The 15171-nt window shown below is 47.2% G+C and overlaps 1 protein-coding gene across 2 annotated transcripts in view; it reads right to left on the bottom strand.

Annotated features, from left to right (window-relative positions):
* CACNG2 (calcium voltage-gated channel auxiliary subunit gamma 2) overlaps window positions 1–15171 on the bottom strand; it is a 97537-nt gene that overhangs the window by 52508 nt on the left and 29858 nt on the right. Inside the window, exon 3 of one of the 2 annotated variants that reach the window (XM_006025977.2) lies at window positions 9863–10008. The exons of the other annotated variant lie outside the window; for it this stretch is intronic. Within the exon in view, the coding sequence (XP_006026039.2) occupies window positions 9863–10008 (146 nt within the window). The remainder of the gene's footprint in view (window positions 1–9862; window positions 10009–15171) is intronic. 2 annotated transcript variants of the gene reach the window in all.

Genomic DNA, 15171 nt, shown 5'->3' with positions numbered 1-15171 from the left:
AGAGGGGAATAGGAAAAGAAAAATAAAGGAGGATTAAACAAAATCCAGTGGAGGTAGATGGATAGTGTTATTTTCTGTTTGACAGACTATGTGCTTTATATGACATTTTAAATCTTTGATTTTATGGTGGTTTTGCTGCTTCTAGCAAAACCATGCACGTCTGAAAAATCCCCAGCTTTGGATGGGAAATGCACAACACTGCATGCTCAAGTCTGACCCCATTTGTGTACTATAGATTACCCTCATTTTCTGTTTTGAAAAGCTGGCAAGTATCAGTGTGCAATTTTGGGATCCAAGGTTCAGGATAAAGCCTGCCGGTTTCTGAGGGGAGTTTACTCACATATTTGGAGCCAACTAGCATGCAAATTTCAGACAGTGTACTCTGTTGAAATGGAGTAGGATCTTGCACCTTATTCTGAATGCCTGAAGTGTGACAGTTTTGTTTGTGTGGGGTGCAGTATGACAGTAGACCCTGTCTGCAAAAGGCAGAATAAAAAAGGAGATGGGAGAAAGATTAAGGGAAGGAGGACTGAGAGGAGTGAGGGAAAAGGAAGACAGAAGCTCGGAGGAAGGCAGAAAGAGAGAGGTGGAGGATTCGTGGTCAGAAGCTCAAAGCCAAACTGTCACATCTGCCATTTTGCATATTCATAGAACCAAGTTACTGATCCCATAAAGGCATCTCTGCCTGGGAGGAGGGGTGACAGTTTGTTCTTGTCTATTTTAGCATTTCTCTAGACACGACAATGAGGATGAAAATAGAAGTAACTCTTAAAGAAGTGGTGGTAGGGATGAAACTTACTGCTGGCATAAGTGGATGCACAACTTGAAGTGAATTTGGCCCTGGGGATCTAGGTATGCATCAAGGCAAAGGCTCAGAAAAGCATTTTGTATGTGTGTGTGGAATCCCTGTTTTGTTTGCACCGTATGGGTCAAATTCTCCTCTCACTTACATCTGGCATAAAAGCAATATAACTCCACTAACTTCAGTCAAGTTACTTCAGTGCAAGTGAAAGGAGGATCAGGCCCTGCCCAGTTGTATACAACAACACGACAGTATTGTACGTCATCAAATGCCAGTTCAGTAATCATTTCCACGGATACAAGAGAAAAAGAGACAACCTTGTTTCTAATTTGGTCATGATAGCATCAAAGAGATCTGAGGCTTATTGCTTTCTGGGCAGCAAGGAGTCTGAGGATAATAATTCTTTGCATGTATATAGCACCTGCATTGCTGACTACTCGTTTTATACCCTGGGGTACAAAAGAAAGCATTCCACCTAATTTGATATGTTCCCCAATTTGCTCTCTATCCTGGATGCTTCCTAGTCAAATATGATAGAAATACCCTAGGCTCGCTGTCAGGTTGTCAAATTAGGGCAATCATCGACACCAGCAGGAACACAGGCCTAGTTCAAATCCTATGGGTGTAATGGAGCAGCACTAGCATTCAGAAACACAGAGACAGCCAGAATGTGGTCCCTCTAGTCCAGTCTCTTGTTTCTGACACTGGCCAGCATGAGATACTTTAAAGGGAGGTGGAAGAAACTCACAGTGGGGAGAATGATAATCTGCCCCCCAATGATCTCATCATAGTGTTCAGTAGAGTCTAGCTTAATCCTGCTTCATGAGGTTTAATAGCCATACTAAAATTCTGATTAGTGTTAATTATGATAACTCTGCATAGTCTTGCTTTACATAGACATGTCCACTCGTTGAATCGTGCTAAGTCCTTAGCCTCAGCAGTTTCTTGCGGCAGTGAGTTTCACAGTCTGGTTCTGCATCGAGTGAAGAGGTTTTAATCAATTTTTCATTTACTACCTTTTGATTTCCTTGCATGTCCCCTTGGGAGCATGTCATCACACTAAGAGAACAGAAGCACCCTTCTACCTTCCCCAGAGCATTCATTATTTTATACAGTTCAGTCATGTCCCCTCTTGATCATCTTTTCTCTAGGGTGTAAAGGCTCAATCTTTTCTCATGCAAGATTTTTTCACATCCCTAACCATTTTGTCACCTTTTCCTGAATCCCCTTTTATTCTACAATGCCCTTTCTGAGATGGGGTGGCCAATACTGCACACGGTATTCCAGATGAGACTACACCACCGATTGTTATGACAGCAATAGGTTATTTTCTGTATCTTTCCACATCCAATTCCTTATGGATCCTAACATCTTGGCAGGGATTTTTGGTTGATTTTCTTTTGCTTGCAACCCTGCATCAAACAGAAATGTTCCTTGAGCTGTCCATGGTGATGCCCAGGTCCCTTTCCTGAGCTGACACAGTTCATTTACAACCCTGTTAGAGGGTTAGGTGTAAGTGTCATTCAAATATTTGCCCGCAACAATGTGCATTACTTTGCATTTTTCAGCACCAAACTTCATCTGTCAGAGCCATAGCCATTCATCTAGCTATTCATGTGGGGCTTAGGAAGCCTGAACACATTACCCCCTTCCTCCAAATCTTTTGTGCGTCAATGTTAATCTCAGCTTTCATTTCTTTTCTTGTGATGAAAACCTCCCCAGTATAAATGGCTCATGAGGGATGAATGTTTGCCATGCCATTCCCTCCTGATAGTCATAGATTATTCACAGCTCTGTACAATAGCTGCCCAGGGCTATGGCTATAGAAGCCCTTATTTTTTGGTAGGACCTTGCACTGAATCATGTCTGAGGGCTTCCAGGGAGGGGTTTAGGGCTGCTGTGAGCTCCTTCTAGCCTGAACTCTCATCTTTCCCCCTTCCAGCCCACTAGCTGGCTGTCTGCAGATGAACTAGCTCCACTGCTCAGCTGCCAGTGAGGCCTCTGGCTTTTGGAGGTTGGAGGCAGCAAAGGAGAGGGAGTTGGCTCATCTGCAGGCAACTAGCGCAAGGGATCAGAAGGAAGAGGGAGCCAGGTCTTACTCACCCTGAGGGGGTAGCATGTCCCCTTGGGAAGGAGGGCAGAGAAATGTGGAACACAGCTTTCCCTTACCCTCAACAGCAGCAACAGGTGTTACATCCCTTGATGAGAGAAAGCAAGCCGTTCATGGTGGGGAAAGGAAGAGGAAACTGCATTGAGAGGATAGGGAGAAAGAGACATTTTATAACGGCAGGTGCTGGGAGAGGAAGAACAGATCACTGGAGATCGGGTCCTTCAGTGCAGGAGGGGAGGAGGGGAATAATGGAAAGACAAATAGAGAAGGAAGGACCAGGGGGAAATACTGGAAAAGAAGAGAGAAAAGTGAGAATGCAGCAGTGATGGGGACAGAAGAGCAGACCAAGGAAAGCAAGAGGATGAGATAATGTAACAGCGGAGAGAACAAAGTGGGGAGGGATTGGTAACGGAGAACCTGGAGTGAACATGAAGGAGACGCTGCTTTTGAAAGACAGAACAGAAGAGACATGGAGATGAAAGAGAAAAACAAAGAGGAAAGATGGGAGAGAAATGAGAAGGAAAGAAAATGGAGATGGATAGAATGAGTCAAAGATGGAGGGAGAGGAAATGCTAGGGTTAAAGATATAGAAGTAAGGTCAGATAAGCAAAGGGGGAAAACAACTAACTTTGAAGCATGTTTTATTCCAGGTACATCGTGCATTTCCCCTGACAAACATCCTCGATGTTTGGGAGGAGGAAAAGGGATGGGAGGGGGGCGGGGGGTAGAGTTCTTTAACAAAACACACTGCTGCCCCCTGTGAACCCTTTGGAATGGCTGAGGCCTCCTGCCTGTGATGTGCAGTAGCAGGGTCCTAGTCAGCCAGCGCAGCCTGGAGGGTTGAAACAACATGCCACAGAGCAGGGAGGACTTCCTCTGGGATAGGAAGGACATGCTCAACTGGGAATGTATTCTTAAAACAGAGGCTGGGGACAGAGTACTCCCAGCACCTGAAGTGGTTTCCTGCTCCCCTTGGTAGCCTCCTTGATTTTTTTTTTGTAAAAAATGTAGAGATGCTGATGTAAAATCTCTCCAACCCCTACCCCACCATGAAGTCTTGAATAGATTATACTAAAATGGAATGGGGGGCAGTAAGCAGGATGCATGGGGAAAATGGATGGGTTAGAATGGAAACAGCAAACAGAAATAGCTCCCGGTATCTCCAGAAAAAAGGGAATGGTTATTCTAGCCCTATGTAATTTCTTTATGCATTATTGCTGCCACACTGCGTCTGTGTCCCTCCCACTACATTTCCCTCTCACTCTCTTCAACGAGGCAGTTCCTGGTGCATTTCAGGACACTATTAACCCCTCCTTCTTCCTCCCTCAGTAGAAAGATTCATACTTGCTCTTTTAAAGGCATTTCAACATCAGTTCCTGGCTGTTTGCTATTGTAGAATAGCACCAAAACATCCTAGTTCACAAAAGAAGTGAGTATGCTGGTCTCAGCTGCTGGTTATTCATGCTCCTCAAACAAACTCCATCCAGCCTGCAATCAGATGTGAATTTAGTCACAAGAAGGACCAAAGTCACCCTAGCTTTAGGCAAACTTCCTTTACATTGTCCTTCATCCCTAATAAAACATTGTCCTCTCCCTTCGCCACTACCTTCAGAGCCCTTGGTCTTTTTCAGGGTTGAAGAACCCAGGCAGCCCAGGCCCTCCTGCCTCTATAGGTGCGAAGTCAGCAACAGTCAGCTCTATGCTGGGCCAGTGCCTGCTGCTGTGACTCAGATGCAGCATTACATCTAGGCCTCCTGTAACCCTGGACTTCAACAAAATCAGCATGTTGGTTTAATCTGTTGCTGTTGACACTGGGTGCCCAGAGTTGTCCCAAAACTAGACTCACAAGTCATACTACCAGACAGGATGGAAAAGCTGCATAAGTCTTGTAGCAGAATAGCAGGAGCTTCTGCAGGAGAGAGAGGACATGTACTGACAGAGCTGCAGTGGGGGCAGGAGATGGATGAGCACATCATGGCTGAGATACAGGGACAAAGCTGTGGAAGGGGCAGGGGGGTGGCAAGGGACTATGTCGGCTGAAAGCAAGGCTTATTGCCAGAAGCATGAGGAGGAAGCCCCAGTGAATGTACCCGGCTTCATTTTGCTGTCAAACCTTCATTGTCAGACACCAAAACTGCACTACACTTTCCTGCGTGGTTCAGATATAACGAGCTGGAAAGGAAAACGGATCATCTCATTAATTTTCCTCAGGAAGGGTCTCTAGGCAGGAATTATTTTCTGCACCAATATACATTCAATTACTTGCTTTCACACCAGTCAGATCTACAGGGATGTCTAACCCCATGCGCATCACTCATGCCTGCTCTCCCTGGACCATTCTCTCCCTCCTCCTCAGTATAAATGCCTCCAAGACCTGTCCCTTCTCTAATGATGGTAACATGGCAAAGCCACTAGTACAGAAAAAAAGATACAGTGCATTTCTGTTTGAGTTGCAAGATCCCGATAAGGTACTCTCTTTCAGTTTTTGAGGTTCTATTAGAAGGAGGGTCAGATTTCCATAATTAAGGACTTATTTAAAAATTGGATTGAGGAATATTATTCATAATAATAATCTTTCCTGCAGAAAAGGATAGCAACTTTCTCAAAGTCATAAGAGGTGCTCAATAGGTGATCCATAGGTGACATGAGTCTGCAGATCTTGGCTGTTTGGTGGGTAGACAAGGAAGTACAAAGCTGGAAGTGAGCATTCTTTAAATGGAAAAAAAATATCAGTCACTCTGCCATTTTCCTTGAAAGGCAAAGATTCTTGAATAACCCGAAAAATTGCTTAGATGTTTCTGCTGTATGAGAAAGAGACGTCTGAAGGAAGATCAAAAAGTGTTGCTAGTGTGGCATTTAATCACCTGAGCAGAGAACGTATTTCTTAGCTTAGAGCTGGATTGGAGGGTAGAAGAAACACTGAGATTGACATCCATGTTCATGTCAACCCTGGAGAAGGTCCTACAGGAAAAGGTTGGAAAACCATTAAGGGAAAGCAAATGAATATTTGAAGGAGGAGGAGTTCTAAAATAGAAGGATCCCAAGCCCAGTTTTCTGAGTGGGACTAGTGATTTTAAGGGCTGGAATTCTGAGGGGCTCAAATTGTGACACCTTTACAAGGGCCCAGTTGTCAGAAGTGCACTTGAAAAATACGGGTTCCCAAATTACTATTCTCTTGGAGAGGGAGATTAAACTTCCCCTCTAGGATGAAGCTAGGAGAGAGAGAGCACTGCAGGGAGCAGAATGAACACACAGGCTGATGCGATAGTAACCGGGGCATGGAAAGACCTAAGGCAGACAGGCAGGCATAGGGAAAGAGGGCGCTCTAAACAGTAATGGAGATTGACTGGCAAAACAGAAGGGCCCCAGAACAGACACTACTATCAGGAGCCCCAGTTACATGTAAGCTACCTACAGACAACAGAATTGATAACCTGCCATCTCCAAAACGTTATGTTTTGCCCTGCTTTCCAACTGCAACCCCAGTGTTACTGAATTCTTGCAGGACCAAGGGAATCCCCATGCTAGCAGCCTTAACAGGGGCTTTTTATCCATAGACACAGATCAATAATGGTTACTTCTCTAGCTAGCCCCTGTAGTGTAGCTCCTTATATGCCCAGTGGCTGCTCCTCACCATACAGGCCTGAGCCAAAGCCCCTGGAAGTCAGGAGGGACACTCCCTGCATCTTGCTACCGCACATGGCAGTCAATGAGGAGGGTTCCAGATGTGTGGCCATCTTTGCTGTTTCAACTCCCATTGCACACCCACACCCAAAAGCTGATCCTCACATTCACAAGCAATACCAGTCCACCACAGTGGAGAAAGAAGGTACAACTCTTCCCCCCTCCCCCCACACCACTTAGCAGAAAACTTTCAAGTAGAGCAAGGGAGCCAGGAAGTAGAGCAAGGGAAGCATTTCTTAGTCTCTCTTCAGAAGGGGAGAAACAAAAGAAGTATCTCAAGAGACCAGCTGCACTAATAAAAACCTAAAAGAGATCAGAAACAACCACCAAGTTGCCTTTCATTTACAGTCACAAAACAGCAGCTTGACAAGGGGATGTGAAATATGTTCTTCACTTCTAGGGAGGAAAATGAACAGAAGTCTAACCCCACACAAATCCCTGATGGAGAAGCCAATTCTGGGGAAGCAGAAGGCACTGCTAAGCCATCCAGGCATGGGCCATTTCTGTGTAACATTAGCATTTTTAAAGCAAGCCCCCTGCACAATCCTTTTTCAGTAACCTCTTTTGCCGTGCTAGAATATCCTCCTCTCCCCACCCTTTCCCCAGGGGAAGTTTTAGGGCAAAACTATACCTGCCCCTTTGGCTTGGGGAAGGCCAATTTTAGCAGCTGGTCTAGTTAATTAGCAGCAGGGCTAAAGCTGTTTCCACTCCCCCACCTCCTTTCCTCTCTCTCTGCCTCTGCATTCTCCAGTGGTGGGATGGGGAGCCTCCTCTCCACCTCAGTGCTCACATGGCTGCTGCTTCTCAGATGAACAATTAAACAAATTGGAGAGGGGGAGGGGGAGAGTTGACTGATGCCAGGGAAGGGGGTGCTGCACCCCACTAGTGTTGGGTGGATGGGAGAATGGCCTTCAGGGGCAAGCCAGCATCTCAGCATCTGTCTGCATCTCAGCCCCCCTTTGCAGTGATGCAATTGAAACCCACTGGAAATCTGATGGGGGGAAGGGAGGGGGCTTGTTAGCCAGCAAGTTCAACCGGCAGACAGGCAGGGGTTTTGGGATGGGGGCAATGCTGAGCTTTTAATTAAAAGGTGCCGGTGCTTTTTATTTGCGGCCAATCGCCTCTCAGGTCAGTTCCTGCCTCCTGGAAAATGCAGGGAAGGGCACAGACAAGGCTTTTCAGTGCCCACTGGGTTCATGCCCAGCCAGAATGCACAATAGTTCCTACATCCATGTCGCTTCTCCCCCAACTCCGTTTGTCTAGACCTCCAGCCCTGGGAATGTGGGGTTGGAGGTAGATGCTACCCACCCCCCAACACACACACACACACACACACACCCCCCCCCCCACCCCCCCCCCCCCCCCCCCCCCCCCCCCCCCCATCACCTAACACCTCCCCACACACCCTCAACACACAGGCACACATACAGACACTTCCTCCACACACCCAACACCCCCACCACACACACATAACACCCAGACACACCCCCATACACCCCAACATATACACACACACACACACACACACACACACACACCCTGCTTAGCAGCAGCCAGATTCTCTGCTGGTTTATATATTTGTAAAAGGCTCTCGCTCATCAATGAGTAATGAAGAGGCTGTCTCTTGCTCCACTTCTAATGAACAGCTGCATGAAAGGCTCTTAATTTTTTTTTTTTTTGGGGGGGGGGGGGGATGTTTCAAACGTCCCTGATTAATTTACTGCTATTGATTTTCTGGCTTGGAGATAGCATATAGCATTCAGCAGAGAGCTCCGCTGCAGAATATGTTAAAAGGCAGCGGGTTTGGATTGAGAAAGGGCACCAAATGCAGTATGCGTCAAATAGACCATCGCTCAATGAAGTCACTTAGCTATTCAAAACATGTCCAGCCATCACTCAACCGTTTGCACCAAAGACCAAAGGGGGGGGGATTCGTGCTTTTGCCCGGACACAACCATTTCCAAAGAGCAGTTTTCGCTGGGTTTGTGGGGAGGGGGTGCCATTAGGACACGCACAGTTTCCACCCCCCTCCCTCTTCTCGCTTTCCGTCTCCAACACTGCTGGGAGAGAAAGGCGATTCTGCGGTATCCTCTTCCCCACTCCCCTCGGCAGAGATCCGCGCTTATTCGCTTCAGGTGGACACACACACAGACCTACTGCCTTATCTGGGGGCGCCCACAGCAAAGCCCCACCAGCCTCCACCTTCGAGGCGATTCAGGAGCACGGATTTTTCTGCTGGGCTCTGGGGGCTCTGCGTGAGTGTGGCCACAAACCAGACGTTTGCATCAGTGCCCCTGCGAAACCCACCTCCCCAGTGAGCCCCCGCTTTCCCCCTTCCCCATAGCCAGACTAAAGAGCACGTATTGAAAAGCAAACTGCTTCCCCCTCTGCTCTCCGCCCCCCGCCCTGCTCGGAGCGTCTGCTTCCAGGAGCTGGCTGCAATGCTGTTTCTCCTCTTGCCATCAGACATGTCATTCTATGTGGGAGCCGAGTTGCTTTTCAGCCTCACCACATTCCCACCGAGGCTGGCTTTCTGCTCAAAGGCTCCCTTCTTGTTAGCCTTTGCAATGAACCCTTCAAGAAAACAAACAAACAGGAAGGGGGGTGGACAAATTACCCCAAACAAAAGCCACTCAACCCAGCCCAGCAATATGTAGCTGCTCGGAGACATTACGAAACGTTCTTAAACTCTGCTTGAGATGACTGGAGTCGAGAGCCTTTTCAAACCAGCCTGTGCTTAGCCATAACAAGACTGGCTTGCCTTTTTTTTTTTTTTTTTTCCTAAAAGGAAGTGATATTTACATATGAAGCACTTTGCCACCCCCCCCACTTCTCACTTCTCAGCCCCGTCTTCATCAAAGCAATTTGCAAAGGAGAGCAATTATTTCCCTCTGTTATTACAGCCAACAGTGCACCAATAATACAGCATTTTGCTTGCTTTCCCAGTCAATCATACGCTGGAGAGAGGCGGATCACACAGTTTAAGAGAGTCTCTGGATGTTTTCACAGTACAAAGATTATTCCAATGGAGAAGGTTGGCATTTTTTTTGGAGGGCAAGGGAGAGAGAGCGAGAAAGGAACAGAGCACAGAGCATGTTTCACTTCTCCTCTTGCCTTCCCTTGCTCAGGAACTAACCCCAGCACCCTTGCTCCACAGTGGAAGGAGTGAAGTGAGAAAATGGTGGAATGTGGAGGGACTTAAGGGGGTGGGGGGGGATAGAAAAGGGGAGGTAGAGGAGGGGAGGAGGAGATCCAGAATCAAATACCTTCCAGGCAGCAGGTTCTCCATAATCCAGAGTGGGTCATGACTTCCTCGTTCTTTTTGCTGGTTTCGTTCTCATTGACAATTTTACTCTTGCAAACCCCTCTGGAGTAAAGCCAGTAGTCGGTCCCCACAGCTATGGTCATCAGGCTGAAGGCAGCGAAAGCACCAACGGTGGTTAAAAGCATCTGAACACCTCTGTCAAAGAGCCCCATAATTCTTCATTATATAAATACCCAACCGCCTTTGGATTCTTGGGGTGTGTGTGTTAATAAAATAAAAAAAAGGATAATAATTCCACTAATAATATAATGGGAATATATAGAGAGATATATATAAAAAAGGGAGGTAAGAAAGCCCACGGAAAAGAGTGTAAATTGCAAAGATCACACGGGAAGAGGCTTGCCTTTTAAATCAGAAACGTTCCAGTTGTAATAGATGTATATATATATAAAAAAAAAGAAAGAAAAAAGAAAAAAAGAATAAAAGAGAAAGAAAAGAACTAAAAAAAAAAGAGAGAAATAAAGAGAGAAACCCCCCCAAAATGAGATGCCTTAATCCCTTTTTCTAAAATTCTGGTCTCCAGTTTCCATATGTAATGGCTAATTTGGAGATGGCTTCCACAGTGAACAGGGGAGCAGCAGCAGCATCCTCAACACAATCTCTCATTATCTGGACCTAGACAGTTAGAGATTGTAAGAGCAGAGATGCAACCTTCAGTCTTCTTGCTTAGCTCTGCAGCCTGCGCCATGAAAATCCCTTTCCTTCCCAGTTATCTTCCTTGGATTTTTGTTTTTGTTGTTGTTGGGGTTTTTTTTGTTTGTTTCTATTCTCTTGCACTTTTCTTGCTTTCTTTTTGTTTGTTTGTTTGTTTTGCTTGCTTGGTTGTTTCTTCCCCTACCACCGAACCAGGCTGCCCAGTATACTGTAAGCCCTTGATTTCAGCTGAACAGGTGCTGAGGTCTTGCCTTCCATGGCTTTCCCCACAGCAGCAGCAGCAGTTGGTGTTGTTGGCGGAGGCAAAAGTGGGCAGGAGAGGGTGTTGCTCCCCCAGAATCGAGACGGGTTTCCCTCCTCCTCTCTGCAACGCTTCGGAAGAGAAGAGGACCGGTGTGTTGCTGCAGGGTTTGCTGCTCGGCGGTGGCTGCCTCTGTCTCTCTTCCCTTGTCAGTTGCTCTCCCACCTACTGCATTAACGTGGTGGTGCTGAAGTGGACAGCTCCCCGGCACCCGGTGCTCCGCGGTGCTGGAGAACAGCTCCTCCGCCTCTCTCCCGGGATGCTGCGGGGACCTCGGGAGGGGAGCTGGGGGCAAGAGCTTCCCCTTCTTACTGCCTTTTCCCCGGCATCTGCAAATGGTGGTGACCCTCCTCTGCTTTGAGGAGCAGGAAGGGAGGGGCGGGGGTGCGGGATTAGCCTTCCCACTTGTCCCTTCTTGGTTGTACCCCTCTTCTTCCTCAGTCCTGAAATGATTGCTCCCCTAGGCTTCAGGAGCGGAGAGCGAGGCGTAGCTGGGTCTCGCTCGCTCGCTCGCTCTCTCTCCCAGCCCAGCCCAGCCTCCTTCTCATCCCAGCTATACGTGCCCAGGGCTCCAAATACAAGCCTCACATCACAATTAGACCAGCACAAAACTTCAATCAGCCGTTTCTCTTCCCAGGAGAAGGGAGAAATGCAACGTGGAAGGGTCATTTAAATAAATAAATAAATATATAAAAATGTGTGTGTGTATACGTATATACATATATAGATGTACACACACACACATTCTCTTAAAAAGAAAATAAAATGAAATTAAATAAAATAAGGAAGCCGGCGCTTGAGCACTTGATCTTCCTTATTCTCGGGTTTGTTACAAGTCAGATTTTTTTTTGGTGGTGGTGGTGATGATCCTCTCTCGTTCCTTTGTCTCTCCCTAACCAATGGTGTGTGTATCTCTCTCTCTCTCTCCTTTGTAGCTTACTGTGAAATCCCAAATCCTGCTCCAACTAGAAGACATTTTGGAAAGATTGTTTAGAAAAAAGGGTCATTTCGAAACACAGAAGAAGAAGTTGCTTGCAAATTGAATCCCTCCCCCCTCCCCAATCCAGCCCTCTGCTCATTGCACACGGGGGAGGCTCCGACTGAATTGACAGAAAGGCTATGATCGCGCATCGCCTTGAAGTTTCCTGTGCCAAGCACAGCTTGTTAGGACCAGATCTGAGCCCGCACACACAGAGATGTACACAAAGTGAACAGTGCTGGCATGTCACTAGCCTCTCTGCCTCCCTCTGCACTCTCCTCACAGCCACTTTAATGGCATTATTCACTTCAGGACGCTAACCTGGGGAGCTGCGCCTTCATGGAGAGAAAAAACCCCCAACCGGATGACCCTGATTTCATTTCTCCCTGACCAGCTTCATAGTTCAGAGATGAGGGGGCCAGGCGGCTCGCAGGGAAGTTGAAGCAGTGAGAGGGATTCAGACACATTGCAATTTCATAACTCTCTTCATCTCTCTGCCCTTCCCTGGATGCCGGCTGAGCTCATTCTGAGACAAGCTCTCCGAGGGCTGCTGAACGCTGAAGACTTTGTAAAAAGAGAGAGAATTACAAACCAGTTTGCACCGGTTGTGCTATCAATCTCTGAGCCCCTGCCTGCCACTGACGGGCTGACCTCCAGTGGGACACTGACTCCTCAGCTTGGCTAGCTCAGACCCCCAACTACCTGCCTCTTTGGTCCCATTTGCCTGAATGCCCATTCATGCCCAGGCAGGCGATGACAAGCTTGCTAGTGTGTGAGAATTACATGTTCTCTCCTCCTCCCACCCCTTGGATTTGCTTCTCTCCTTCATAGTGTGGATTCATTGACAAGGAAATCTGCTCTTCTCCTTCTGTCCCAATACGCAAGAGGGAGCTGAGGGGAAGGGGACTGAGAGCTTCAAGGTGCACCTCAGAGCTGGGCCAAGGTAGTGAACAAAGTTTATGATGGTTACAAGGGGCTGTGTGAGAGGGGGCCTCACCATCATGTCCCTCAGAGAGCCTTGTTCCTCCCAGTGCCACCCCCAGGGTCCTGCACCCTCCCCTCCAGCCCCTGATTATTCTTTTGAACGGTTAGTGTGGCCCACTCTCACCAACTCCCTCAGCCTTACTTCAATCCAGTCATACCCTCATCCCAGACACATATATACACAGGGGCTGGGAATCCAGTGGCAAACACCATCCCAGGGTCATGTTTGTCAGCACAGGGGCACTGGCATCTGGCACTGTCAATACCAGAAGCTCTAGCAGCAGCAGCCACCAGTCCCCCTCAGCCTGGGGAGGAGGTAAGGGAGAAGCCTGGATGCCCGTTGCCCCCAGCAGACATTGTTGAAAGGACATTCCTGCTATCCATGCTAGACCTGACATGTGGTGTGCTCTGAAGCTGAGCAGCAGGGGGACACAGAGCTGGGCAGATGCTCAGTTGTCCCCATGTTTGATTGGACTGGTCAAAGCACACATGTGTTTGATTGGGGATGAATTAATTGGGGTCTTCAAAGGGGAGGGAGCATCATCAGCTCCAATGGTGACAAGGCAAGAGGGAGCCTTCTCTGCTCACTGGGAGCCACTGTGCTTGACCTGGGCGGTGGAGCTGGTGACCCTGCTCTGTGGCAGCCTGGACTGTCCCTTCTGTGCAAGTTGTGGCTTCAAGGAGTGGAGAGCTCTGAGGGCTTTGTTGGTACAGGTGGCTCCACCAATCTTCTCTGAATTCTCTCCTGCATTGGGAGGGTAGGCTTTTTTCCTCAGGCTTGGTGTTCACCTGGCTTGTCTAAAGGACATTGAAATGCCAAAAGTGGCAGAGGCCTTTCCCTCCAAGCCCGGGGCCCAGCAAGTGACTAGGATCCTATGAAATGCCTCCAGTGAAAGAGGCTATGACTGTCACAAAGGTGTCTTTTGAGAGCCTATCATTAGGCCTCCCTAAAGTCCTAGCAGCCCTGTGGAAAATGTCTTGTGGAACTTGGTGCTAGTGGAGATTATCAAAGAGATCTTTCTTCCTGAAAGGGTGGCTCTGGGAATGGGCTGATGGTGGTTGTGATGGAGGGAGACAACCTCCTTTGCAGCTCTGACCCCTTTCCTATCCAGCACTATGTACAGTTTTCATTTCATTCTGGTCTGGAGGTTTTGGCACACCATAGTATTAGTAGTTACTCCCAACATTCAAGATCAAGATCTCTCCTTATGGAGACAGGAGAGGCAGAGAAGACTAGCCAGTGAAGTACAAAAAGCTCTATAAGAGGAGCTCAGATGGACAGACAACCTGAAAATTATGTAAGTGCTGTCAGGAGAGAAATATAGTCCCTGGGGGAACAAGGAACCTTGGTCACAGACCAGGACTCCTGTGTGCTAGGTGCTGGATTAACTCTGATCCAGTGAGAACATGTGAGTGAATAAGCATCTGCCATTATGAGTGAGAGTTGCACAGCTGGCCCAGAGCAAACAACCAGAAATAAGAGAAAAAAGAACACCACAGTTGAAATAGTGGAATTATATTTCTACTTGTACTGACACTACCAGAATCATAGAAATCACAGAAGGACTGGATCTATGTCATCTATGTTCTACCCCGACAATCAGTGCAGGATTGTTCCCTTCACCACAGTCTCTAATGCTTTGACTGGTCCAATCAAGCAATAGCAGACTCATAATTTCCATTGAGAGGTTATTCCACAATCTGATCAGGTCCAGTCTTGAAGGATGATGAGCCCAGAAACTGCAGTAGGAGATAAGGGTGCTTAGTGCTTCACAGAATCAGGACCTAAAAGCTTCTTATCAAGCTTCTTCCTGATATTCAGACTCAGTTGTCCCTTCCCATTATCTTATGTGCATGATTCTGGCCTATTCCAAATAATTCCTCTATCATTCTAAGTGATATGGTGGAAGAACAGGTTCAACGACAGCACAGAGGCAGAGGAAACAAACTCACTGAAATCTCAAGGTGCATGTGGCTGCTCCTGGCACTATGGCTGCATACAGAAAAGAGATTTCACCTCTTATACAAGGAATCATTTTTATACAAAAATGAGTTACAGAAGGAAAACATAGTTGAAGATTTTTATTACAGTTACAATAAGATATTACTATATACTATAAACACAGAAATATGTATTACGACTGCAGAGCAGGAGGAGAGAAATGAATGGGCTCAAGTTGAAAAAAGAGAGGGTTTTAAATTATATTTAAAATGAAATGGGGAGTTGATGAGACAGAGAGACATAGGGAATTTGTTCCTGATGCCAAAAAGAGAAGAGGGGAGGGTTCTTGCAGTAAAAGGGGTAGGATTTGAGAGGAGGGAGAAGGAGAGG

Source organism: Alligator sinensis, unplaced genomic scaffold, assembly GCF_000455745.1.
Source record: "Alligator sinensis unplaced genomic scaffold, ASM45574v1 scaffold215_3, whole genome shotgun sequence".
Lineage (NCBI taxonomy): Eukaryota > Metazoa > Chordata > Crocodylia > Alligatoridae > Alligator > Alligator sinensis.
Note: the sequence above shows the minus strand (reverse complement) of the source record. Positions and strands in the feature narration are given on the sequence as shown.